The sequence below is a fragment of the Bubalus kerabau genome, chromosome 23 (assembly GCF_029407905.1).
Source record: "Bubalus kerabau isolate K-KA32 ecotype Philippines breed swamp buffalo chromosome 23, PCC_UOA_SB_1v2, whole genome shotgun sequence".
Lineage (NCBI taxonomy): Eukaryota > Metazoa > Chordata > Mammalia > Artiodactyla > Bovidae > Bubalus > Bubalus kerabau.
In genome coordinates, this window is record NC_073646.1 from 39,056,782 (window position 1) to 39,084,154 (window position 27,373).

Here is a 27,373-nt window from a genome sequence, read left to right on the forward strand (position 1 = left end):
AGCAGGGGCCAATTATAGCACAGGAACTTCGCTTTCCCGAAAGCCCGCAGCCCGGTCGGAAAGGAGGTGGCAGCAGACTGTCGTAGACTTGGACGGTTTGTGAGCGTTCGTGTCTCTCACCTGCCACCTTCCCTCCTTTGCTTCCCAGGATGCCGATGTACCAGGTAAAGCCCTATCACGAGGGCAGCGGATCTCTCCGCGTAGAGCTTCCCACCTGCATGTACCGGCTCCCCAACGTGCATGGGCGGACCGGCAGCCCGGCGCCGTCCGCCGACCACGTGCAGGTAGGAACGCGCGGCCCGTGCCCCGCCCCCCACCCCACCATTTCAGTGCGCAGGCGCCAAGGCCCCGGTTCCACCGCCTTGCCTGTCCAGTGCGCAGGCGCCCTGGTTCCACCGCGGCGCCGAGCCGCCGCCCTCTTGTTCAGTGCGCAGGCGCTACCACGCTGGTCGGCGGAGTTCCGGGTCTAGGGTCCGCGGGTCGCCCCAGGTCGGGACCGTGCGACTTGAGGCGACTAGACCCGATCTCCTATTCCCCACCCAGCCTCACGCGCCCGCCGGCCTCCGAGTGACCATAACTTTTACCCATTGGAACATCTATCCCATCTTTTTTTTTTTTCCTCCGCTTAAGACTGCTTAGACTTTTTTTTTTTTTTTACCAAATTCTACCCATAGAAAAGTGAGGAATACATCAGTGGCGAGTTCTAAGTAATCGTAAAGCGAATCCCAGGGTCACCCATTCAGGGTAACACGTCAGCGCCCCCACTTAAAACTCCTGCGCGGTCATCGTGTCCTGCGTTTCTCTCTTACTTTGTCCCCTGAGTGTGCGTCCCTGGACAGTGGGGTCTTGCTGTCAGTGGGAGCCTGCAGTGCGTGCCCTGCGGTGTCTGGCTGCCCCTTCTGAACGTGATTGGAAGAATCGCTTTGCTGCATGAGAAAGCTTCGCTTTCATCCTCTGGTTTACTGCTCCTTGGCGTAACTTGTGCCGCCACGTCTTTATCCATCCCACTGCCCACGGGCGTCTGCTGGTTTTCTATTTTAGGCCGTTATGAACAGTTCTGCAGTGAATATTCTTGGACAAGAGCAGACATAGAGTATATACCACGGACATGGGATTGCTGGCTCAGTGGGCTGGTCTATATTCAACTGGACTAGGTTGCTTTTCAAAGCGGTCATCCCAGTTTATGCTGTCACCTGCAGTGTAGGTGAACTTTTTTTTTTTTAGAGATTCATTTTATCTATTGATTTTTTAAATTGCTTTTAAGAAATATTTGGTTGCTGCTGCAGCACAGGGGTTCTTAGTTCCCCAACCAGATTCGAACCTTTGCCCCCTGAAATAGAAGTGCAGAGCCTTAATCACTGGCCTGCCAGGGAAGTCCGTTGTATTTATTTTTTAATTTTGGAGGTATGTGAATTTCTGGTGCTGGCACCCTCCCCAAAGCTTGTGGGAGTACCGTGACATCCTAATATAGTTTAGTTTAGATCTCCCAGACCTCCAAATCAGTTCACCACCTTTTCATGTTTATTGGGCATTTTGACTTTGCCTCCTTTATAAAATAACTGCTCAGCTTTGACATTTTTACAAATTGCAAACACATCTTAATTTCCCTGCAGGCAAAACTTTTAGTCCATTCTGACTCAGATGAGTGAATAGAGAACTTTTGTGACTCGTTTTCTCTGTCATTCTTTGTCCAAAGTTTTCTGCCTCGACTGTAAGGGAGGTGGTTAGTTTAGTTTGAAAGCAAATAACACAAGTGTTGTCTCACTGCAGAGCTAAGGCAACAATGCAGGCATGGTCCAGTGTCTCTCTACCCGGCGATCCCCATGGAGACATACGGTCCAGTGCCTCTCAACTGGACAGACTCATGGAACCGAAAAGGAAACCCCAGAGTGGGGAGCATCACATCTCTCTTGAGACCAAGTCCTTTTTTCTTCTTTTTTTAAAAGTCTGCTGCCTGACTTCCTTTGGGCATTTAACTGTGATCTTGCAACCTAGAAGATAATAACCTAGCAGATGATAGCAATGTGGATAGATAATTAGAAACCTAGCATCTCCAGCAATGGCACCCCACTCCAGTACTCTCACCTGGAAAATCCCATGGACGGAGGAGCCTGGTGGGCTGCAGTCCATGGGGTCGCTAAGAGTCAGACACGACTGAGCGACTGCACTTTCACTTTTCACTTTCATGCATTGGAGAAGGAAATGGCAACCCACTCCAGTGTTCTTGCCTGGAGAATCCCGGGGACGGGGGAGCCTGGTGGGCTGCCGTCTATGGGGTCGCACAGAGTCGGACATGACTGAAGCGACTTAGCAGCAGCAGCAGCATCTCCAGGGGAAATGAGAGTGACACAAGAATAAACGACTTCTAAATACATGTAGATAACACAAATGGATAAACACAACACGCCAAGTCACAGTCTAGCCTGAGCAAGCAAAACAACAGGCCAGTGTTGGAAAGAGTGGTAGCTTTGAGACTTCTGGGGGTCCGCTGGTTAAGACACTGCCCTCCTAATGCAGTGGGTACAGGTGCAGTCCCTGGTTGGGAAACTGAGATCCCGAATGCCACACAGCAAGGCTTTTTTTTTTTTTTTAAAAAAAAAGGTGAGGCAGATCTCAGGTTCCTCAGATGAAGCTATGTTGGACTCTTGATCACAGGTCACGTTCCACATGTAGTACTGGGTCCAGTCTTCAGTGAGTGTTGATGGGTTTTGAATACAGTAGGTATTCCGCCCCTAGTCGGGCCGGGGTGCTATTGCCATGTGTAGAAATGAGCGAAGCTGAGCACAGACAATGCACACACACAGGCTGGATTACAGGACTGGAAGTACTACTCAGGAGGACTAATATCGAGTAACCTGAGGATGCCACACAGGTGGTGGCCTCACTGGTCACATACCTCGAGTACAAACTTATTTCCGGTCAGCACCCCATTATGTACTTGGCACACTGAACTCTTTATTCTTCTTTATTCCACCCAGACCGCAGTCATCTTGCATTTCTCTGCTATGTGATCTTAAACAAGAGCAGCAGGCGAGGGAGCTGAGAGCGTGGAGATCCAGCCGTAGGGTAAATAGGCATTAACCAGCTGAGAGCTGGGGTAGGGGTGTTACAGAGGGAACTCCATGAGGAAAAGCCCTGGGGCACATGGGGGCCTGTGCATTTTAAGACCCAAAGGACTGTGTGGCCTGTTTGCAAAGAGAGGGGGAGAATGAAGGGAGAGGAGGTAGCCAGAGGACCAATCGTACAAGCTCTTTATCAAGCCAGGTTAAGGACTCTGCTTTTTAGCCTAAGAGGTTGTTTTGCTTTCTGGCCACCATCCTGGGAATGGGCAGGAGGGATGGATCAGAAGGGTGCCAGGTGGAAGGAAAGTGGTGTCTTGGACTCGGGCGGTGACCATGGAGGCAGCTTATGAGCCACTAGATTCCAGAAAATGGACAGCAGCTGGTGATGAATTGGATCTTCGAGGAAGGCGGTTATGAGCAACGAGGGGAGGAACTCAGTGTTCCTTAAAGTCACCAGCACAGAACTGTGAGCAGCCGCTCTTACCACACTCACGTTGTACAGTGAGCCCATATTTCTATAGACTCAAGGTCATTGCCTTGATGACCCTTCTGTCTACTTATGAGCATCATAACTCATGCTTAAGGGGTCCTTTGTTCTCTTGACTCAAATGAGTTATCTTTTGTGAGAGCTTGAGAATCTAGAAATACGCTGCATATTGTTACTACTGGGAGGCTTCTCACTATTGCTTTTTAAATAAGTATGTAGAGATTTATTTCTCAGCAAATATTGTGTTAGTCCAATTCTTTGCGACCCCATGGACTGTAGCCTGCCAGGCTCTGTCCATGGGGATTCTCCAGGCAAGAATACTGGAGTGGGTTTCCATTCCCTTCTCCAGGGGATCTTCCCAACCCAGGGGTTGAACGCAGGTCTCCTGCACTGCAGGCAGATTCTTTACCATCTGAGCCACCAGGGAAGACCTCAGCAAATATTACTAGTTACTTAAGGTATACCAGTCCACCAACAGGCAAGAAAGATGCAGAGATTCAGTGAATGAAGGATGTGAGTATTTCCTGTTTATGAAGTTACACATTTCAGCAGTGAAGAAGTTCTAGATAATTCTAAGATAAGGGAATGCCAGTACTGCCGCAAAAATGATTTGGGGCATGGATCACGCACTGACACACATACACACTACCACCACCACCCTGCCCACCCTGGATATACTTCCAAACCTAAAGACATTTTTTTAGTTGTGTGTGCCCCCATTTTCCTTCCATTAGTATAAATTATTGATCACATTCTTATTGCCACCCCCGTCTTTATTCTGTTCATTTACGTAAAGTATTTTGAACTAGTTTGATAGAAGGAACAATCTGTGTTTTTTTTTTTTCCTCTCATTCTCTGTTTTTAAAGACTTAAGTGCGTGAAGTAGGAGCCTTACAATTTCAAAGTGGTTTTCAGTTGCAGCATTGTTTGTTTTATAGCATTTGGGGATTGATTTCAGGACCTATGGGACTGAGGAAAATGAGATGATCCTGCTACTTCATTTGGATGTCTTTTGAAAGGCAGGAAGTTTGATGAATTCATGAAACTAAGTGGAAGGCAAGTGGCCAAGTTTAAACAAAGTGCTTTGCCGTGAGAGGAAATGAACGTTCTAATGTTGGTCTGTTTAGGAAGCCTCAGACCCATCTCTTCAAGCTCTTGAGTCCCACCAAGACGATATTTTAAAACGTCTGTACGAGTTGAAAGCTGCGGTCGATGGTCTGTCCAAGATGATTCAGACACCAGATGCGGACTTGGATGTAACCAACATAATCCAGGCTGACGCGCCGGCTGCTCTGTCAACCAGCACCGTGGACTTAAACACCATGCTCGGACAAGTAAGTTCATTCAGGAAGCTGAAGAACATTACAACGCTGGGTGGTGGTGGTGGGTGCTGGAAGATCGTGCTAGTGGGACTGAAGCCTGGGTTTCCACGTTTTCAAAGATGGTACACAAAGCACATTCTTTTTTCTTCTTCTGATTGTACCTGTGTGGAACAGATGCATGAGCTGTGAGTGAAGCCAGGCAAGCGCTAATGCAGCTCTGCAGTTCTCGATGCAGAGACTGGGAGGACCTTTAGGCAGAGGAGGGACCTGGGAGTCCCTTCTTCCTGCCACTCGTGGCAGCTCCGAGCAGCCTCCGAGCCCTGGGGAAGCAGCTGTTGGGTGTCTCGTGCTTCTCTGAGGTTCCAAGTCAACCTTTGTTCCTCGGGAAGGGCCTGAATTTCAGAGCTTTGGCTGCCCAGGTACAGATATCTCACCGAACCTTCTGTAGTTTGTTGCCGAAAGCAAGACACTGTCTCATACCTGAGACATATTTTGCTTAAATCCATTTGCTCTATTAAAATTAAATTGCTGCAGCTGATATAGGGAACAATTCAATTAGCAGAAAAAGAACATCTTGTTAACAAGTGGGTACAAAGCGTTTGCCCCAAGAATCCCCGCTAGCACCACCCCTAAAACTGATGGTAGAAATGGTCCTGCTCGAAAGCCTAACAAGTGAGGCAGTGCTGCACTGTCTGGCCCAGAGCTATTTTTGAAAACACACGTCCCTCTGCAGTCACGTGTCCCTTCGCCACCCAGTTCCTGTTTGCATGAGACCCCGCCCAGCCAGTCCCCCAGGAGCCAGTCTGTGTAGGGGATAAATCAGTGAGCACAACTGTGTCGGGTGTCCCAGGGCCGGAGGGGCCTCCTCGAGCTCACGGTGCTTCAGATGAATTTTGATACTGCAGAAGGCAGGCTCAGGTAACACGATACGTTTGGAGAAATGGAGAGCATCCAGCCTAGGTCCACGTGAAGAGCATCAGTCAGGAGTGGCCTGGCCAGACCAGACCAGAGGCCAGATTGTGGCAGGGCTGTGGACAGAAAGCCAAGCCGTTTGGCCTCTGCTGTATCAGACGAGTTCATTCGTTATGAAGTGTGGAAGTACAGAAATAAGAGTCTGCATCTAAAAGGGCAGTGCATGTCGTAAATCACCTGTAATTAAATTTAGAAAACAAAAAGGCGGTGCATTCCAGCACTTTAATTCACAGTCTCCCTTAGCCAAGACCCTTTTCCTCAGGGCTCTTCTGTGCTGTGCTCAGTCACTCGGTCACGTCCAACTCTGTGGCCCATGGACTGTAGCCCACCAGTCTCCTCTGTCCGTGAAGTTTCCCAGGCAAGAATACTGGAGTGGTTTGCCATTTCCTACTCTGGGGGATCTTTCCAAGCCAGGGGTCAAACCCATGTCTCGAGTCTCCTGCATTGGCAGGTGGATTCTTTACTGCTAAGCCACCTGAGAAGCCCCAAGGGGTTCCTCATTGGCACATAAACCAAATTGCTGTAGAAACTATATACTGTTGAGCGTTCAGTTTAGTAAAAGGAGTAACTGCGTGTGTAATTGTTTTTTTAACTTGGGGAAAAACAGAAGGGTCCTTCCCACCGTGTTGTACTGACTTGACGGTTAAGTCACTTGCTTGTGGGAGCATCCTTGTGGGGCTGGAGGGACTCGAGTCGCTGCTGTCCCTGGTTCTCACCAAGCTGAGAGCCGCAGGGGCCCCCTCCCGCCTCAGCTGAGGCTGGGGTGACGGTGGCGCCTTCTAGGAGGTGACACTTGGTGAACTAAGCCTGGTCAGGTTCTGACTTCACGCCATGGGGGGTGTCCCTGCCCCGTGGCGGTCTGCCGCTCCCCAGGACCATGGGGCACTGAAGGACATCGTGATCAATGCCAACCCTGCCTCGCCACCCCTCTCCCTGCTCGTGCTGCACCGGCTGCTGTGCGACCACTACAAGGTCCTGTCCTCGGTGCACACGCACTCGGCCGTCCAGAGCGTGCCGGCCAACCTCCTCCAGTGCTTCGGCGAGCAGACGAGGCAGCAGCCCCGCCATGAGTACCAGCTGGGCTTCACCCTCATCTGGAAGGACGGTGAGTGGCGGGACGGGCTTAGACGCCCACCATGTGAACAGGAAGGGGTTGGGGGGCGCTCCTCGGCCGTCCGCCCTCAGGTCTGACCCTCTCCGAGTCTAGGAACCCCCTGAGGTCTCTGCAGGAGTAGAGGCATCCTTACCCAGAGATGTGCTCCATCCTCTGGGAAAGCGCAGGTTCTGACTCAGTCCAGGGCGGGGGGTGGGGGGTTCTGGTCTACGCAGCCAAGGCAGGGGATGCCGCTGGCATGTTCCAAAGCCTGTCGTCATAGGCGGGGAGGGGTGGACACTGGCGTTCTCTCCTAACAGACGTGACCTGATAAAGGATGGCAGGGTGTCACTTGTTCAGTATCCCACTGCAGGGCGCCTTTCCAGTCAGGCTCCTAGAGGGAAGTGAGCCCATGTCCATCCCGTGAGGCTTGAGAGTCAGGGCCAGGGCGGCAGGAGGTCTCGCTGGTACATGAGACCCCTGGTTCCCAGTCCTCATCGCCAGATCCTGGGGTACAGATGGTTGGAGGTCCTTCTAGGTTGAATGCTGTCATCACCAAATACCTGAAATGGTTACCTGATAATATAGTTGGTATGCTTCTAACCTAGTTTAAGCTTTCTTGAATATTAGCAACCTTTTAAGTACCACTGGGTGCATGACTGACGGGGCCCCCCACCCCACCCCACCCCCACGCCACGCCGCAGGAACACTTCTCTGGTGAGGCCGCCCTTGCTGACGTCTCGTGGTGTTTATTCCTTCCAGTGCCAAAGACGCAGATGAAGTTCAGCGTCCAGACAATGTGTCCCATCGAAGGGGAAGGGAACATCGCCCGCTTCCTGTTCTCGCTGTTTGGCCAGAAGCAGGATGCTGTGAACTTAACCCTCATAGATAGCTGGGTAGATATAGCTATTTTTCAGCTGAAAGAGGGCAGCAGTAAAGAGAAGGCCGCCGTGTTCCGCTCCATGAACTCTGCCCTCGGGAAGACCCCCTGGCTCGTGGGGGACGAGCTCACAGTGGCTGATGTGGTATTGTGGTCCGTGCTCCGGCAGACGGGGGGCTGCGGGGGGATGGCGCCCGCCAATGTGCAGAAGTGGATGCAGGCCTGCGAAAACCTGGCCCCTTTCCACACGGCCCTCAAGCTCCTTCAGTGAAGCTCGGCCGCTGATCTTCAAGGGTTTCAATTTTAAGAATGGTGCTGTTTCGTGCCTATTATTGGTAAAGGGACTCGTACTAAAATCAAAGCCTTTATTTAGGCCAAGGGTCAAGTATCAATAAAAGCATCACATAATTAACTTGCGGTTTTCATTTTATTTAAAATCCATGGACATTGTGTGCGATATACCACGACAGCTGCCGGCAACACGTCGGGGTGTAAACATGAACGTCACGTTGCTGCCTTGAGGAATGTAGGTTTGGGGGACACGGGTCTGTGAGGAGGAAGCCCGTCAGAACCACGCAGGGCAAAGGCAGGGACTTCGCAGCTGCCCGGCGATGGTTGGGGGGCACAGAAGCACAAAGCTTTGAGGGGGTGTGGGTTTGGGGGTGATGCCCGGGTGAAGGTGAAGAGAACAGGAACAGGCTGGGTGACGTGTGCCATGCCGCTGGCTGACGTCTCGTAGTGAGTCGGGCAGTAGTGTGGAGGGCGGGTGGGAGCCAGCAGCTGTTGACTCAACAGCCCAGCGAGCACATGGGCCTGGGCTCCGGCAGAGAGAGGTTCAGAGCACACCGCATCCCTGCGGCAGAACATTTTAGAGGAGGGTGTGGTCAGCAGGCAGTGCTCAGAAGTGCTGAGGAAGAGGCCTGCATTTCACGGTCAGGGGTTGGAGGGATGGTGATATTAAGGTAAGAAATGCAGGAGAAGGAGCACATGGGGCAGAAGGGAAAGACAAGAGCAGGGTTCGTTTCCAGCTGTCTCACGTGCAAAATGCCAGCCTTAAAAGGCACTGTCAGAACCTCACTTTGATGAGTCCTGTAGAGGATTACTACATACAATTAAAAGTTACACCAGCTACACCCTAGTAAAGGTTGAAAATTTACACTCCAGTTGACTGTTTAGGTTGAGTTCAAATCCTAGTAAAGAGGGGAAAATTCACACTCCAGTTGACTGTTTCGGTTAGCAGAGTTCAAGTCCACTTTCCTGTTTATAGAGCCCTTGTGGCTAGACGGGCACGCCCCCATCTCTCATGTTACTTTACCCCTTTGTCCTGAGAGAGGAGACTTAGCTGCTTCCTTAGTTCCTGAATTTCTTTCTCTTGCTCGAGTATCTTCATCTGTAGGGTGAGATTAACCTGTGAAGAGAGAAAATTTTAAGCTCCACTGCCTCAGGTTCTTCCTTTGAAACATACAGGGTGCTTCTCTGCATAGTCCTGACCTGTGTGGATTCCAGTTCCCATGGCTTACTACACGTCACCCAGCCATGTGGTCAAGCGTCAGTTACCCAGGTAGAGTGACTGACTGCCTGAGCTCTTCAAGTCCACAGCATGCGACGTGACCCACCAGGTGTCTCCTGATCGGGGACAGTGCTCACCTCTCTCAGAAGCCCTGGTGGCTGGTTGCCGGGTGTGTGAGTCGGTTCACACAGCGGCAGTGTGTGCGCAGCTGCACTGCCTCCTGTCTCCCAGTGATATACCCTCTGACGTTTTTGAAAGAGGGAATCGGCCAACAGATATGCAAGTGCAGCCGAGCAATGAGAAGGGACGGTGCTGGAAGGGAAAATCAAACACGCAGCATCCCAGACAGGACAGCTGATGGCTGTGGATCGCGCCACCATCCAGCACAGGGTGAGGGCGGCTTATCAAACAGAAAGAGGACGCAGACGTCCCCAGGAAAGAACCCCTGGGGACAGATCCCAGCATCAAAAGTGCCCAAGACGAAATGCCAGAAGCTGCTGCAAACTTCGCAAGCAGGGTGACAAGTCACCATATGAAAGGTGCTCACTCCGTACCCTAGATTACGGGACGAGATGAAGGTGGGCGCTGCCCGAACTACCAAAACACTTTAATTCTCCATTGTAGTTTTATAACTTTTCATGTCTGTATACATCTGTAACTTAGATAACGCGAGAGTGTTAAATGTTTTAACATTTTTAAAGGTCAAGGAGTAACTTGGCTTTTTCCCATCCATGATTAAGCTCCTTTTGTATGCTGTGAGCTCTGCGTGGTCCTTTTCGCAGCCCTGCACTGCACACAGTGCAAAGTGAGGGCCACGGGTATAAACAGATGTATCTGTGTGGAGGTGTGGAAAACAGTTCTACAAGGAGAAATCCTTACTATTAATACCAATAATGATGGTCTCCACTCAGCATCCTCACAGGAAGTTACAAAATTCCCTCCACACGAGGAGATCACGCTAACCACCACATCTGCTCCTTTCAGAGGCTCAGAGAAAGCCACTACACCTGCCTGCTTACATCTAGTAAAATTCCCTGCTTTGACTCAAAAACGAATAAGCCTTAAACAGGAGACAAACCAACTAACCAGCTGCCAGTGGGTCACCAACTCGTGAGGCTCAGAACCCCTTGGAGGGCCTGTGGAAGCACTCACGGCAGCCCCTTCTCCCGCAGCTTTTGTTTTTAACAGGCCGGTGTGGGGGGAGGGGGCTTGGAGAATTCTATCAAGTTGGCAGTGATTTTACCCGCTGGTCCAGAGTCTGCTCCCCAGAAGCAGCATGTTCGCACACTGCTGCCCACACGCTGGGGGGAAGGCCCTGGGACCTTGTTACGACGCAGGTCGGGGCCGCAGAGCCCAGAGCCCGTGTTTCTAACGAGCTCCCAGGTGAGGCTGGTGCTGCTGGCCGGAGGACCCACTCTGAGTAGCAAAGCACCAGAGAACCTGTGAGTTTCTGAGTCTAGACTTTCTAAGTCTTGGCAAGTTTCTGTTCATACCCGGGAGTGAAACACCGAGCAGGGAAGGAGGGCGGGGAGGGGCTGCCTGGGGCAACGCCTGCTCACGGGAGAGAAGGCCAGACTCCTGCACCCAAGCGCTGAGCTCTCAGACTGGTTAAGGAGGGCCTGGCCACAGACAGGCCAGCTCCCCTGGGCGTCCCTGCTGTCCTGGATCCCCTGGTGCGTGCACCTTTCTGCTGTGCACTCAGTCGTGCCCAGTTCTTTGCAGCCCACCAGGCTCCTCTGTCCGTGGGATTCTCTAGGCAAGACTACTGGAGCGGGTTCCTCCAGAGGATCTTCCCGACCCAGGGATCAAACCACTATCTCCTGCACTGCAGGTGGATTCTTTACCACTATGCCGCCTGGGAAGCCCTTCTACCAGTACACACTTCATAGCAATTCATAAAAGGCCACATACCATGGCTGGAAAGGAAAACCAAAACCTTCTGACGGCAGGGTGAGGCTCGAAACTGGAGCCCGAAGTGACCTCCTTCAGCACGGACAGCTGGCAGCGGTTACCTGGCTTGCCTGACAAGTGCGCACTGGAAGCTCTGAGAATGGGTTGAGATATTTTGTTTCTGTAACCCTTATTCTAAGCTCAACTGCTCTTCATGAAATGGGATCCACAATTTAAACCACGTCTGGCCAGTGCCTCTCTTGGCTTGGCCCACCTCTTCCTTGAGGTGCTCTTTCTGTTCTTTCAATAAACTTGTTTTTGCCATGGGAAAAAAAACAAAACAACAAACTCCATGTTGGACTTCCTGTTTTCCCCAGTATTAAATAAGTCGTACATACATTTCCAGAATTTTGGAAGAGCTCACTCTGCAGCAGCTGGATGGCGGATGGCCTCTGGGCTGAGTTCTTTCTGGTTAAGTGCTGGATGTACTTGGCTTGGATGGGACACTGTTTACTGAGGGCCTCAGGGATCTGTCCGGTCCTCAAACCTGTTAATACGTGTGCTCGCTCCATTTCTGTCCCAAAAGGCTGAAAGAGCTCCAGCAGGATCACGCCCAAGCTATACATATCTGACTGGAAAACGGGGGAGACGACCATTGAGTGGTGACATACACGGCGACACCTGAGACACCCATGGGTTTGAAAACAGCTGTTGACGCCTAAGTCACGTCCAACTCCTTGGAACCCCATGAACTGCAGCACGCCAGGCTTCCCTGTCCTTCACTGTCTCCCGGGTTTGCTCAGACTCACGTCCATTGAGTCGATGATGCCGTCCAACCATCACACCCTCTGTCACCCCCTTTTCCTCCTGCCCTCCATCTTTCCCAGCATTTGGGTCTTTCGCAAGGATGCAGTTAGAAAGTGAGGCTTTCCCACTATGGCCATTTGATGTGAGAGAGAATCTACCTCCCTCCCTCCACCATCTCCAGAATCACTCGAATGTCAGAGCTTCCCCTGCATTTACTGTACTTTCTGTTACTTCCAACTATAGGTAAACCTACAAACTGGGTAAAGGGGAACCAGTCCTACCTTGGCATCATACTCAGATCCCTCCAGCTGTTCGGGGGAAGCGTACAGACATGTACCCACTCTGGAGGTGTGTGTTGGCGCCCCTGTGATTTGAAAAGTCAAAGATGAAGCCTGGCAGGGTTAGCACCGTCCACGTGAAGACCCCTGACCCTGAGCAGACACTGCGGCTCCCCAGGGAATGGTGCTGCTTTTTAAAATCACACCTTTGCTATTAAGTCCTTATGATTCTCATTAAATACTGACAGTGTCCAACCGTGTCTCTCTCTCTCTTTTTAAAGTAAAAACAAACCAACAAAAACCACCACCAAAACAAACTTACTCTCCCCATTTGCGCTGCCCCACTCTGTGTTTTTCTGGATGATGTCTGCACAGGCCAGGCCAAAGTCTCCTATTTTTACTTGCTGATCAGGGCCATGAAGGAAAATATTTCTGGGCTGTAAACAAACACAATACGTCAATTTCCCGGTGTTCTAAAACAAACACTGAGAATGAGTAGATGTTGAGTCGGCAGCCCTTCATGAATTCACAATGAGAACAGTGGCTCTCAAACTCGGCTGCGCTTCACCGCAGAACCTGAAACAATCTCAGTGTCCAAGCCACTCCCTGGACTAACAGAATTCCAGGGGGTGAACACGGGCACTGACATTGGTTTCAAGTCCCCAGCTTCTAACGTAGAGCATGCTTGTACACAAGCGCACCTTAGCCCTGCTGAGACCTCAGAATCACTGAGAAGCTTTTAAAAAACTACTATCCTTTCAACAAGTCAAAGCTGTTGATTTTTATTTTCTTAAGGGAAAAAAAAAAAAAAGAAAACTGGTCTTTTTTTTTTAAAGCTCCTAGATGTCTCCCCTGTGTCAGCCAGGGTTGGGAACGACCAGGCCACACTCTGAACGTATACATTTTGCTCTGTCGAAGCAACCACTGCAGATCCAACATGTCTCCCTTGGAGCTACCCCTAGACCAGTGCGAAAATACCCCTCTGCTGGAGGCGGTAGGAATTCCACTGAAAACTAAAAAATGCTCAAGTTAAAAGTCAGGTTTTCTTAATTTCAACATAGTCATTTGTTTGGAGGCGTCCCTGATGGTTCAGTGGTTAGGACTCCGAGCTTTCAACGAAGGGGACGTAGGTTCGATCCCTGACTGGGAAACAAAGATCCCACGGGCCTCATGGTCTGGACAAAAAAAAAAAGTTTTATTTGAATGTGTAAATTCCCCTATTTTAGCTTCGTCAGTTTTCTTTAACAGTAGCTGAATGGGAAGAGAAAACAGAAAAAAACAATCTTATGTACAAGATGACACTCTGAATACGTTTGTATCTCTGAGGAGAAAGTCCTGGAAACAGCGCTTCTGTTGGCACAATAGATACAGGAACAACAGGTGAAAAAGTTGGACTCAGGTAAAAACGCGTCGTGTTCATGGATACGATTCTCAGCAGTTCTAGGTCAGTTCTAGAACTGAGCTGGAAGAACCCCAGAGAGTGGGACTGACCGATTCCATACTGCACCTTCCCTGAATCCCTAGGTTCCCCGCTGGAAGCTGTGCTCATGGGAAACATAACCGAGAGAGGCAGCAAGGGGCGGGCAGCCGACGGGCCCAAGGCCCTGGAGGGCGGCACGGCGGCCACGCTGCATGCCCAGCTCTGCGAGGCCATCATGCGACAGGACTGCGCCGCGCTCCGGGCCCTGCTGAGGAGCCACCCCGTAAACCAGCCCGTGACCATCCTGGCCAGCTCCACGGGTTGTAGCCTGGCCGACTCCAGGCTGCTCCTCAGCCAGGTACTCGCCTCCCCTGCCCGCTCACTCAGCGCCCTCAGCATGCCCCAGGCCAGGCAGTGCGCCCCGAGCTGTGTTCTGCCGAGTCGCAACACCCCCTTCCCAGGGACCACACGGGAGGCGGTGTGAGCAGAGGCGGGGCTCACACGGCTGGGAGAGCCTTCATGTCATCCTCTCAAATGTGCCAAGGCTACATCTGTGTGCTGGAATCACTTCTCCCTTTCTTACACATACTTTTTTCATTGTCTGAATTTTTATACAATGAGTATTACCTTTATAATTTTTTTTTTAAGTCACCCTCTGCCCTAATCTTGCAGTCATGCTGTAAGGCCACTACATACATCTGTTTTAAGAACTTGGGTAAACAGCTCTGCTAATCATAGACAACGTAAGTGGCATTAACTTGGAAACCCTGAAAACGCAGAATTTACTAATGATACCAATGGCTTTGGCAAAGCCGTAAAATACACAGAACCTTCTTGGCAATGACCCTCTGGGTTCATTTAAATTCAAAGGGACTTGACAGCAATTACCATTAATTCTACACAATGAGCTCATCACAAGAAACGACTTTCAAAGCTTTAAGTAAATTGTATCTGCTCCCTTGGTAAATCTGCATTAATGTAAAATACAGATTTTTATAATACAGAATTGACTAGCTTGGGGTCATTTAAAACAAGCAAAAGAAAGGGATAATTTCAGTGCAGATAGCAGAAAAATACTGAATTAAAGAGATTCTAAACATAATTAATCCCTTTGAGAGGGATCAACACAACTGTTATTTCCAACTACACTGGGCTACTTGTAACATATCTCTCCCCCCAAGGAGACGCTGTCCTTCCTCCCCATCCACCTGGCAGCCAAATACCGCAAGGCACAGAGTCTGCTTTGTCTGCTGGAGCACGGGGCTGACCCAGAAGCACGGTAAGCTAACGCAACGGGCCACCGTTTTGAAAATATGAATAAATCAAGACACACAACATTTCAGTGCCCTTTTCCTGGTCCTTCTGGACTCATCCATCCTCCACCAGGGATGGACTACAGGTTACCACGTTTTGAACAAACCAGTTTCTTTACTGACTAGAGATCCTCTGAAAAACTGGAAATAATGCGAGAACACCAGTCAGCCAGTCCACTTAAAGCATCGTGAGTTTTAAGTGCTCAGCAATGGTTTGTGCAAAATCAAGTCCCTGGTCACAGCCCTCAGGGAGTTTAATGACCTAAGTTAGATAGGAGAGACAAGAAAATAGAAATAGGCAGAGATTTTCTTGGAAAGAAGTTTATCCTGCTTCCCAACATATCTTCACCACCTAAACCAAGGCTGATACTTCCTAAGTGTCCTATAAATACCATCTGAATGAATGGAAAAAGTACACGGTATAAACGAAAGTAAAGCCCCAAATCCTGACTGTGCTGCGGAAGGCCCCCGACCCATCATACCATCACCCTCCCCCATGAGCCCCACCAGGGTCTGCAGACCCACTCACAGGCCTCCCAGGACTGGAGCATCAGCTCCCCAACCCCTCCATTGGGACTCCTTGGTACACCTTCCTCGCCTTGGATGGGGTGGCAGACCTCTGGAGCACTCTTCCCACCAGCCTGGTTAGTAGCTCTGTTGGCTTAATCCTTCCACATTTGACTGGAAGCTCTGCAAGGTGGGGATGCTGCTATTTCCCCACTTCCCTGTCGCAGGGCTTACGCTAAATCCACACAGGTGAACCCAAAGTTATCCAATTCCAGGGGAGTGGTCAGATGTTCCTAAGAGACCTTCCCTTTTCTCTGCCAAAATCAAGGAGTTCGGAAGGCAATCGTGAGAGACTTCAGTAACGGAGATGAGGGCCGAGTTGTCAAACCCTTGCGTGGCCTGGGGTGGAGCAGGTTCTGAGGGTGAACTCCAGAGGCAGCCCCCGCCATCCGCACATGGGTGAAAATGCCAGGTTAGAGGAGCAGGCGCGGGGCCACCAGAGACTGAGTCGGCAGGTGCCCCGGCCCTTCAAGGCTCCCTTCGGTGGGAACCCCTGGATCATGCAGGAATCCAGGCAGTTTTACTGAATGGCTGCTAACTCTGCACACCCCGCTGGGGAGGGGCTGGGACACAGAGGTAACTGAGATGCAGCCTGGAAGAGGCCACGAATCTAGCAGGAGTTGCAGCTGGCACAAGCTGTGACAGGAAGCTGGGCCCCTCTGTGCTGTGAGGCATACCACCCTGCCCCGAGAATGCTGCGGTACCCCAGGAAAGCAAAGAGCAACGCACACTGTCAGACCCATCTTTTGGGTAATCACAGGGGACTGTCGTAATCGTTTCCCTCGTAAGTGTAGCTCGCCCCGCCAAGCCATCCCCACTGTGAGCGGAGTGTAACCTGCCCCGAATGCCTATTCCAGGGACACGCAAGGCTTCACCACCCTGCACCTGATGCTGCTGAACTGGCCCATCACCTCGACCACGTGGACGAAGCCAAGGAACAAGATCCAGATGATGCTGACGGACATCCAGAGCAACGCCGTCCTGTGCCTCCGCATCCTGTGCGCGCATGGGGCCCAGGTGAACGCACGGGTGGACAGCGGCCACAGGCACTGCCCACTGCACCTGGCCACCATCTACGGGACCCACCTGGTCCTGTCCATCCTGGCGCAGAACGGGGCCCAGGTCAACGCCCAGAATGGGTCCAGCATGACGCCCCTGCACATGGCTGCCGACATACTCAACAAGGAGATGATGCAAACACTGATCTCCTGGGGGGCCAATGTCAACTGCGCCACCTCCTCCACGGGCAACACGGCCCTAAAGCTGGCGGTGAGCACCGCGTCGAGCAAGGCCGGCCGGCTGCTGGCAGCAGGCCTCGGCTGCATTCGCCTGCTCCTGGTCCATGGGGCCCAGGTCAACGCCCGGGACCACGACGGTCAGGCCGCCATCCACGAGGCGTGTTTTGGAGGCAGGGAGGTGATCATCAACCTCCTGCTCGAATTTGAAGCCAACGTGAACATCTTAACAAGAAACGGGGAGTCTCCGATACACATGTACCTCCAGCGTGGCTCCAACATACGAGACACGGCCCTTCTTGCCAGGTTGCTCTTCCACTCTTACCCTCTGAGGCTGACCAACAACCAAGGAAACCTACCTGCGGGAATCCTGCTCCCGGAATTCCACCTCCTAAGGGAAACCCTCCTAAAGCTATCTCAGAAGCCCTTATCCCTGGAAGACATCTGTAAAAGAAATGTCAGAAATATTTACGGGGAGAAACACAAACAGCTCTTGAAGCGACTTCTCCCGGGAAAGATCTGGAATTCTGTCTATGGTTATCATGACTTAGCTCATCTCCTGAAATAAGACCTCCAAGCTGCACAGGGCCACAGAGCTCCAGTGACTCACTACCCTTTCTGGCTAGACATGTGCCCAGAAACACCTACACCGTCACCTTATTCAAATGTACAAACTACTGGTTCTTAAACCTTTTCAAAAAATAAAGTGATTTGCACAATAACTTCTGCTTCCTAAACAGTCTTTTAAGAGCATTTACCAGGATATAACTTTTGCCCCCAAAAGGTAAGTAAATTAATTTAAAACTCTCTGCCAAAAAAGGAGGGCTTCTGCAATGGCTCAGCAGGTAAAGAATCTACCTGCAATGCAGGAAACATAGGAGACAGGGGTTTGATCCCTGGGTCGGGAAGATCCCCTGGTGGAGGACATGGCTACCCACTCCAGTATTCTTGCCTGGAACTCCACGGACAGAGGAGGAGCCTGGTGGGCTATATATAGTCCAAGGGGTTGCAAAAGAGTCAGACACGACTAAGCAACTAAGCACACCAAAGCAGTAAAAATATTTTTTTCTCTCTTTTTGGCCGCACCAAGCAGCTTGTGAGATTTTAGTTCCCCAACCAGGGATTGAACCCTTGCCCTTGGCAGTGAAAGCATGGAGTCCTAACCACTGTACCACCAGTGAATTCCATTTTCTCTCTTTATAGTCTTTTATGAAAAATTAGAATAGTTACTGCATTTTTTTAAAACAGCAGAAAAAAAAATTCCCATGTTAAATTTCCTTTAAGAGGGATAATTATAGAAACAGATTTTACCTGCAAGGCAGAAAAAAAATGAGTATTTTTGTCAGCATGAAGTATCTTTAGCAAAATGAGTTATATTGGTACTCTAGAGCACCCTCAGTATTAACACCTGAAATGAGCTAGAATTTTTGAATACCCAAAGGTTATTCCTTTTAAATTTCACTTCAAGTTTTCATGTTCCAGACCTATGGAACAATGACTCATGTAATATAAACATAATGATAACCTCCGGGGTAAATGAACAAAGGCACACAATCTCATTTAATTTAATGAACCGATACCCAAGGCATCCCAGTAAGCAGCTGTCAATGACTGAATCTCCCCCACTTACCTTCAGATCTCTGTGTACAATTCCCATGTTATGTATATAAAATACACCTTCCACCAATTCCCGAAAAATTTTTGTTGCAACACTGGCCATAACATAAGGACCTTGAAGTTTAAAAAAAAAAAAAAAGTTTCACTTTTCTAATAGTTTTCCACTCATTAACATCAAAATGTAATCAATGCAGTTACAAATACATTAACATGTGACAACGTTCAGATTTTCAGCACTTCCTTAAGGACTCATTTCCCAAGCAGAAGCTGTGAAATGAACTGCTCACAGGCCTGGGGTGAACCACGCGCCTCCCACAAAGACGAGCACACAGCGCTGCAATGCACACGCAGCAGGACAAGGAGACATACAACTCCTGGGGCCCTGAGGATACCCCAGGCACCAGTGACCGTGACCGAGCTGAGCAACGTCTGGCACGTTCTAGGTTCACGGGAAGCAGAGGGACACAGAGGAGCTACTGGAGAGAGACGTTACATCTCCTCCTCTCCGCTGGAAGCCAGGCTTAAGATTCTGAGTAGGCCAACTAACCTGTGTTTTAGTCCAAATAAAGGGTCCCAGTGTCATTAGGAGTGAATAGCAAATGACTAATTATACTTAGTTGAGTCTTTGCCTAAAATCAAGTCGTTTGCATCCCCTATTTTGATAATCTATTATAATGCAGTGAATTTCAACTCTGGCCACATGTTAGTATCAACAAGAGAACTTTCACAAAATAGACCAGAGGCCAAGCCCTAACCGAGACCAATTATATAAAAGTTATTTCTGTGGGCCCAGAAAAGGATTTCATTTTTTAGAAAAAAGTCTTAGATCGACAGACAAACTGAGGAGACAGTGCCCACTTACCCCACACCCAGGTTCCCTGTTGTCAACACCTACATCAGTCTGGTACATTTGTCGTAATTAATGCAGCGATCCTGCTAAGAGTCCATGGGTTATTCAGACTTCCCTAGTTTTTACCTAATGTCCTTTTTCTGTTCCAGGACTCCATCCAGGACACCACATTACATTTACTTGTCATGCCTCTTGAGGGTCCTCTGGTCTCAGACTTTTCCTGTTTATGATGACCTTGACAGTTTTGAGAAGTACTGGTCAGGTGTTTTGTAGAAAGTCCTTCAACTGGGATGTGTCTGTGTTTATCTCGTGATTAGACTGGGGTTATGGGCTCTGGGGAGGAAGACCACAGAGACACCCTGCCCTTCTCATCAGCTCTTCTCAAGTGCACATACTAGCACCATGACTTATCACTGTTGATGCTGACCTTGACCACTAGCTTAGGGGGTGTCTGCCAGGTTTCTCCCACTGTAGAGTTATTCTTTTTTATCGACATGTTTTTGAAAAGTTCCCCAGGTAATTTCAATGTGCAGCCTAAGTTGAGACCAGTGTGGTAATATTTTACTAACATTAACCTAACAGAGTTATTTCTAGACGATATGCTAGAACTGCGGGGCGGAGTGGCAGGGTGCTCTGGATCTTGAGGGAGACAAACTTCTGACTGCATACCCTTCTGTAAGGGGTTCTTTCAAGGTCTCTTTTTGTAAAAGAGACCTCACATTTTCAGGCTAAAAAGCTAAAATATTTAATTTTTTTTCCCTTAAAACCATTTTAAAGACCTTTTCTACCTAAAATCCCTAACCTAAATTCTAGCATATTACTCCTATGCTGTGTGCTCAGTCGCTCAGTAGTGTCCAGCTCTTTGTGACCCCATGGACTATAGCCCACCAGGCTCCTCTGCCAATGGGGACTGTCCAGGCAAGAATACTGAAGTGGTTTGCCATGCCCTTCTCCAGGGGATCTACCCAACTCAGGGATCAAACCCAGGTCTCCCACACTGTAAGCAGATTCCTTACCATCTGAGCCACCATATTACTCTTAAATATTAGCAAACTATGTATCTATGACAGTGAATGTTACTCGCTCAATCGTGTCCAACTCTTTGCGACCCCGTGGACTGTAGCCCGCCAGGCTAATCTGTCAATGGAATTCTCCAGGCGAGAAAACTGGAGTGGGTGGCCATTTCCTTCTCCAGGGGATCCTCCTGACCCAGGGATCGAACCCGGGTCTCCTGCATTGCAGGCAGATTCTTTATCGTCTGAGTAACTTCCAAGCAACCTACTTGTTTTTAAAATTGTGATTTTCCTTTTTCCCCCCAATCTCAAGCATCCGGAGGCAGAAGGCGATCTGCCTGCCTGTCACTGCTGGCTAGGCCCTGAGACAGCCCCGTGGTACTCACAGGCAGACTCGTCCACACTCCGCTGGCCCCGCCCGTCTCTCTCCGCGATCCAGTCCCACAGCGAGAGCTCGCACAGCTGCATCTGGATGTGCAGCATCAGGCAGTACTGCACCTAGGGGGTGACACGGAGCAGGCTCCCATCTGCAGATTTGCTCACAGGGATCTCGAGAGGACAAAGGCTCCCCCCCCTGCTCCAGGCCAAGCACTGGGCTATGGGCTGTGGGCAGAGGCGCTGGGACAGACAGGCCTACCCAAGAAGCCCAAAGTCTAGTGAAGGAGATGGGAGGAATAAAGCAATACCGAAGACGGGGTGTCATCACTGAGTGGGCAGAGGGTAGGCCCGGCTGGGCTCAGGTAGGTGGCAAACGGAAGCAGCTCTCAAATGTAACAGAGGCCATGGGCCCAAAACTGTTTAGTCTGCTCTCAAGATGCAGTTTTTAAAGCTAAGATAGAGTGTCGGACTGACTGTATGGTACTCCACCACTTTATGGATACCCCAGAGTATACACACGCTTTGTCTGACTTTACTGGAACGGAAATTAACCATTTGTCTAAGAAAAAAGTAAGCAACAATTAAGCTCACTGCAGCCCATTCAGGAAGATTTTCAAATGTATTATAGAGCAATGAAAGGATTTCTGATGAAAAGTCCCTCACACTCAACTCCTTTAAAATTCAGGGGGACCTACTCAAAATTTTGTGCTTCATCGAAAACACATGTACAGAGCCTCATGTTCCTGGACAGCCAGAATTAATTCTACGTGAATATATGGATGGTGTCTAAAGTTTTATGATCCCAACACAACAGATTATGTTTAGACCCTGTTCATGTTACTTGAGCACATGGGAGTCTCACCAGCATTATCAAGGGAACCCTAATTAGTGTAGTAAGACCCTGAAAGATGACCAGGTGACCCCGCTAGGACGGTCTTCTAAAGTCAGTTTCCAAAAGACAGAAAATCTTTCTCCATAAATACATTTTGAGAGTATGAAGCTAACATACCACAGAAACAGAGCGTGCGAGATACTTCCTACTCTGAGGTGTACATATGAAATGTCTAGAGAAGGAAAGGGCCCGAGCAAGGAGGTCAGGAAAGGGTGAGCATTAACTGAGGGAAGGAGGGGAGACCAAACACAAGGGCCGCGGGTTAGGAGGGACACGAGAAAAGAGGCAGACCATGAGGGCAGGAGGGCTATGGGAGAGGCGGGGAGGAGAAGCCAAGGAGGGAGCCAGCCTGGGAAGGGGGCCGCCGGATCTAGCCACAGGGCTCCACACCATCATCACTGGGAAACAGCAGATCAGCAGGTCCTGGGAGAGGTACCGACCTCTGTCTGCCCCAACAAGTTGAGGTTTTCTTCAGAAGATTCCTCAGTGGATGCGAAGTTCTCCTCCGGGTCAGAGTTATGCCGAAGCGGCAACCGACGCCCAACGATGGGTCTGGAAGATCCATCAGCCACCTCACTTTCGCGGAGCTCAAGTGATGATTCAAAGTCACCAGCATCTCTGGCGACTATCCTGGAGCTGTAGTTCACCAAGCCATTATTCTGATTGTTTTCAACACCAGGTTCTTGTAAGGATTTTTCTTCTTCTGAGGTGAATTCGGCAAAAATAATGGATGAGCTGTTACTTCCATCACTTTTAACATCATACTGAGCGCTGCAGGGGGGAGAAAAAAGTAAAGATAAAAATCAATGTTAAAAAAGGTCAAGAGTACTACCTCAACTGTTCCTTCCAGACTGTATGTATATCTTACTGGTAAACTAACAAAAAAGACAGCCAATCTGTCTAGCAGTAGTAATCACTTAAAAATACTGACAGGAAACACTTGAGAGGAGAAAGAAAACAGTTTAACATTTTGTAATGAAAATAAACAAGAAGAAAGTCTAACACACTCCTGAGCTCCTTGGCTGCAAAAGGCAACCCAAGGAGGTGACAGGAAGCTAATGTGTACCACAGGAAAGGACACAGCAGCCCACGTACCTGGGGTCTTTCTGGTCGGAGATCACTTCCAGGGACGGCAACTGAAGAGAAAGTCTATCGGCTGAAGAGAAAAGAAGAGTCTTCAAAGCTGCTCAGTTTTCTAATTTATAGTCAAAGGCAGTGCTAAGATATGTAACTCGTACCAAATGAGACTACAAGATAAAAACGTCATGACCTTCTGGCAAAATGCAAATACATCGAGCTGAGTCAAACAACTGGTGGATTTTAGGAAAGATAAACAGAGCTGTTCACCTATACGAGGGCTCAGTGAACACACTGGGCAGGGCCCAGCAGTAAACATTTCGGGCTCTGTGGGTCCCGGGGGGCTCTGCTGCCACTATGCCACTCTGCTTTGTAGTGCCAAAGCAGCGGGGAGGATGCACTCCTGTGAGCCTGGCTTCTCACACACTTTACTTATTGGCAATGAAATTTGAATTTCACATAATCTTTACAAAATATTCTTCCTTTGATTCCTTTTAACTCTTTAAAAAAATATATATCAGCTTGTGGGATGCGCAAGAGAAGCAGGCCAGATGTGGCCCGTAGGCCAAAATTCACCAGCCCTTCAACTGTGTCTCCTAAAGCCACTCACCTTGCCTGCGGGCCATGTGAACATGTTCTATCCAGGCCGTGTGATAGCCAACGATATTAGGATGCTGAAGACCAGCCAGCACCTTAACTTCCCGCAGGACCTGGAGAAGAAACACACTCAGAGCTGACTTCTACTAACAAATCTGTTACATATTTATGGTGTCAAATATGACTTGTTCCCTCTCTACGAGGAATCTAAACTATCTTAAAATGATGGGGATACTTTTGTGGGAGAAAAATGCAGTTGTTTAGCAACTAAAACCTTACATGCATATGGTACTTTACACTTCTCATGGTTCATACATAATCATTCTCTCATTTCATTCCTACAAGTCCAGCCCTCCAAGGTAAATAAACCATATTTGTCACCGCTATTTCAAGGGCAAGAGACAGAAGTGGCTTAGAGGACTAGGTCCTTTGCTCAGGACCACCCAGCATGTCAGGGAGGAGCTGGACCTGAATTGAGCATCTGTGTTTTTCCTAACAAGCCTGTTACATGTTATATATAAACAGTTTACTTAAAAAATTAACTTTCCCAGCAATGACCCAGAAATGTGGTCAATCTGAAGTGCCTATAAAGAAATTAAGTCTTGATGTTTATTTTACTGTAACACATTCTTAGTAAATTGTTAATCCATACCACCTACTATTTGCCAAATACACACACACACACACAAACTCTTTCAAAAGGGCCTAAATACTCAATTATTCAAAATAAGTAAATGTTTTAAATCATACCTTCATGCAGTCTGCTTTAGTTGCACCCTTAATCAGGATTTTTTTAATTGCATAGTACTGGCCATCTAATTTATTCCTGACCTAAAAAGTAGATGAAAAGACAAAGTAAACTATACCATTAAATTCCAACTAAATAAAGACAGTTCTTTTCAACTTGACCTTAGATAATCCAAACTAGTCAAAGAGATAAAATTACGCTACAGACATGAGTCCTCTTAACTACATTGAGGGAAGTCAGCCATAGTCAGCCAGACTAAAGCTTTTTCAAGTCTGAGAATGTCGTGGTTCTGAGAGTTGGACTGAGAGCCCAACTCCTAGAAGCTCTATGTTTGAAGAATGGGAATGTTCGCAAAAAAGCTCTGTGAAAAACAGCAGCATAAATAACTGTTTCAAGTAATACATTTTTAAATAAAAATTAACCATAGAACAGAACTCAAAAGGTTTCCAGACTCCCCCTAAATCACCCAACGTAGTTAGGAAAAACTTAAAACCTGCCCACGTCCCTAACAAATGACAAATCTTAATAAAAGAAAATACACGATTTCTGGAAATTTCCTTTGAGCACTTTAAAATGGCAATGAAAACATCTTCAAATACAACATGTTGTTTAGAGTAGGAAGTCAGAACAAATATGTAGAAAACCACCTTGTATACTCTTCCATATCCACCTTTTCCTAAGACAGCAAGCTCTTCAAATTCATTTAAGTAACGTGAAGTCTGTGCTTCAAAGGCTACTTCCCTTGCTCTGAAAGTTAAACATAACCAGTCAGTCAATACCAAAACATGAGAACCACAACATTCTAAGATAGGTCATGCTCACCATATTACTGTCCTGGGAAACCTCGTTTATCACTAAGCTGCAATGATTTGGAAAGGATGAGCTAAAATGAAATTCTTCATTCTCTATGAAGAAAGCATCTACTAATAAGCAAATCAACAGCATAACAGAGATAGCAGAGATAACTTTAACTTAATTTTAAGTATTTTACCAGCAATTAGTATTCCAATTAGAAATTATTATTGTTTTAAAACAGGAATTCTAAAGATGACTAACAGGCAGCAGCTGACTAGTTGAGTTCAGTGACAAATTTACTTAAATTTCTTTTTTTTTTTTTGAATTACAAATTTTAAATTGTTTTATTAAATATCGCTTCTCATTCAGGAGGTGTCAGAGGGGCCTGGGTCCCGATGTATAGCGAAGATCCTTGTTCTGGAAGCAGACAATATGACATCCAAACCTGGGGTCAGAAGTCAGTCAGATGTGCACATGGCAGCTGGACCAAGAACCAGAAACTCCTGACTCCACTGCAGATTCCCTGGAATAATCTATCATCCATGGAAGGGATCACCTTTCAAGTCTCTTCTAGCTCTCACATCCTGGGATGTCTGCTGCTGAAGCTGGAGCAGGAACACAGTGCAGAGGCGAGAAGAGAAGTGCCTCTGACAGCAACTTCAGGAGACGGGCGTGTTCAACGCTTGCACTGAAGAGACGGATCCAAATTTGCTAGAAGCTTTGACCAGCGCATCTTACAGGAGCTCTACTGCGGAGGAGCCGAGGGTCGTCCACCTGTACTCAGCAGGTTGCAGGCACCAGCTGGCACCCTCGATGGCAGTGGATGGTAACAACGTCCAGGAGTACCCTCACCACCGCAATCACACATCTACTTAAATTTCTTAATGGTTCAGAACAATTATAGGTTTTAAACTAGCATTTCCTACATGAAGTTGAAATTCAGTGGTGTTCCCCTGACAGGGACTGATGTCAGTGCTCTGAATTAAGGGCGGGGCTTATAGAATCCCTAAAGAATTGGGGGAGGGGGTCAAAAAGAGAATGAGAAACCTTAAAAAGCTTTTAACTTTCATGAACTACCCTAACTACATTATTTTTAATCCCAATACTAATTTCTGATTAATTCAGGATTACTTCTCCATACTGATTTCTTTTGAATCAGTTTACTTCTTACATAGTTATAAAACTATTCAACACTTACCTGATCTTCTGGATATGAGAATTATCCTCACAAGGACCCTAAAATCAAAAAATTATTTTTTAAAAAACATTTTGAAAATTTCATGGAATAAGGAATCTACCAAAATTCAATGTTATATGACTATTCCCAAATGCTCAAATTAACATTTAAAAAAATACACCCACCCATCCAATGGCTTTTTCAAGATCACTTAAGAGTTTGCAATTAAAGATATTTCTCCCTGAAAGATCACTCATGAAAAAGCTATATTCTCGCCACCCAAAGACCAGGTTGAGACCCCTCTGCATGGCCGTCCTCAACTTCAGCTCCTGCCTCTCGTCTCAGCAAGGCCCACTCTGACACGCTATGTAGAGTTCACACAGCACCTCCCAACATTTTCTAAGCCCTCTACTCCTTGATATTTCTTCTTAACACCACCAACTAACAACCCGTGTATTTTTCTTTTTCTGTTGTTTACTGCCTCCTCCTCAAGGAACATAAGCTCCCTGAGGGCAGGGATTGAACCCCAACTCCTAGAAGATAGCCTAACACACCATAGCTATTCAATAAATATCTGTTGAATAAACAAAGTTAATATTAAACCTGTTACATATTAAAAAAAACACCACGTTAAAATCAGGTTTTCATAATGTTTTAAAATATAGTTCTCTCAAAATCAGGATGTTTTTTGTCACACACCGAGTACATTTATTTCTCAGTGCTTACCTGGCGAACTCTCTCCTTAGCTGACCTCATCAGATGCGTAATAGCTCTGTTGTGATGTAGCCGCAACGAGCTGAACTCATCGCTGCAGGTAAAGGACGACAGGAGCCCCATTTTGATAAAGGTCTGACAGAGCACTGTAAGAAGAATGTGGAAAACACTCATCAGGAAGGCCAGCGATAAAGTGTCTCCCTGAGCACTGTGAGCTGTCACGGCAAATTCTCTAGCCCAATTTGGAACCAAGTCAGCCACAAGCATGGGTAACCCAAGCACCCAGGGACCTCCTGCTTGCAACTGGCATCTGAAATGAGGGCAGTCTTGTGGACTAAGCCCTTCAACTGCGGGAGCTGACTCGAACTTCAGGGAAACAGTGTCAGAAGTGAACTGTAAGACACCCAGCTAGAGGGTCAAGACAACTGGTCACAACTGTTTCAGGGCTTTGGTCAAGAACAGGTTCAGAATCAGTACCTGGGATTTTCATGTGTCTGCTCACCAACTAAACCATAACATTTCTTCGAAAACTCTATGAATTATCACATTGTAAATCAAAAAGACCTACCTTTTATTTATTCAGATACACCCAATTTTATGGTGATTAATCTTTTTTGGAGTTCCCAGCGATGACATTCATAAGGAATTACCCAAAGGAAAATACAAAGTAAATTTACAA

At 48.1% G+C, this 27,373-nt stretch overlaps 3 protein-coding genes across 14 annotated transcripts in view; 2 read left to right on the forward strand and 1 right to left on the reverse strand.

Annotated features, from left to right (window-relative positions):
- Window positions 1-15: 15 nt before the first annotated feature.
- On the forward strand, window positions 16-8,228 carry AIMP2 (aminoacyl tRNA synthetase complex interacting multifunctional protein 2). Of its 2 annotated transcripts, none has more exons than XM_055561211.1 (4): window positions 16-164; window positions 4,677-4,883; window positions 6,717-6,948; window positions 7,699-8,228. In XM_055561211.1, the coding sequence occupies exons 1-4, from the start codon at window positions 150-152 to the stop codon at window positions 8,085-8,087; spliced, it is 843 nt and encodes a 280-aa protein (XP_055417186.1). In that variant the 5' UTR covers window positions 16-149; the 3' UTR covers window positions 8,088-8,228. The 2 variants fall into 2 exon arrangements, with proteins under 2 accessions (XP_055417186.1, XP_055417185.1); XM_055561210.1 differs by having other exon boundaries at window positions 28-284.
- Window positions 8,225-27,373, reverse strand: part of EIF2AK1 (eukaryotic translation initiation factor 2 alpha kinase 1) — a 50,179-nt gene continuing 31,030 nt past the window's right edge. For 7 of the 11 annotated variants that reach the window (XM_055561205.1, XM_055561203.1, XM_055561202.1 and 4 more), the window contains 13 exons: window positions 26,707-26,840; window positions 26,002-26,039; window positions 24,656-24,755; window positions 24,011-24,091; window positions 23,274-23,373; window positions 22,682-22,742; window positions 22,027-22,357; window positions 20,703-20,814; window positions 18,467-18,567; window positions 12,624-12,738; window positions 12,305-12,387; window positions 11,615-11,848; window positions 8,225-9,224 (listed from right to left, as the gene is read on the reverse strand). In XM_055561205.1, the coding sequence (XP_055417180.1) occupies window positions 9,123-9,224; window positions 11,615-11,848; window positions 12,305-12,387; window positions 12,624-12,738; window positions 18,467-18,567; window positions 20,703-20,814; window positions 22,027-22,357; window positions 22,682-22,742; window positions 23,274-23,373; window positions 24,011-24,091; window positions 24,656-24,755; window positions 26,002-26,039; window positions 26,707-26,817 (1,569 nt within the window). In that variant the 5' untranslated portion in view covers window positions 26,818-26,840 and the 3' untranslated portion in view covers window positions 8,225-9,122. Of the gene's footprint in view, window positions 9,225-9,880; window positions 9,985-11,614; window positions 11,849-12,304; window positions 12,388-12,623; window positions 12,739-18,466; window positions 18,568-20,702; window positions 20,815-22,026; window positions 22,358-22,681; window positions 22,743-23,273; window positions 23,374-24,010; window positions 24,092-24,655; window positions 24,756-26,001; window positions 26,040-26,706; window positions 26,841-27,373 lie in introns of all 11 variants that reach the window. The other 4 variants (XR_008707395.1, XM_055561199.1, XM_055561200.1 and 1 more) reach the window with 4 other exon arrangements.
- Window positions 13,849-17,404, forward strand: ANKRD61 (ankyrin repeat domain 61). The gene is made up of 3 exons (XM_055561212.1): window positions 13,849-14,079; window positions 14,903-15,000; window positions 16,459-17,404. The coding sequence occupies exons 1-3, from the start codon at window positions 13,849-13,851 to the stop codon at window positions 17,402-17,404; spliced, it is 1,275 nt and encodes a 424-aa protein (XP_055417187.1).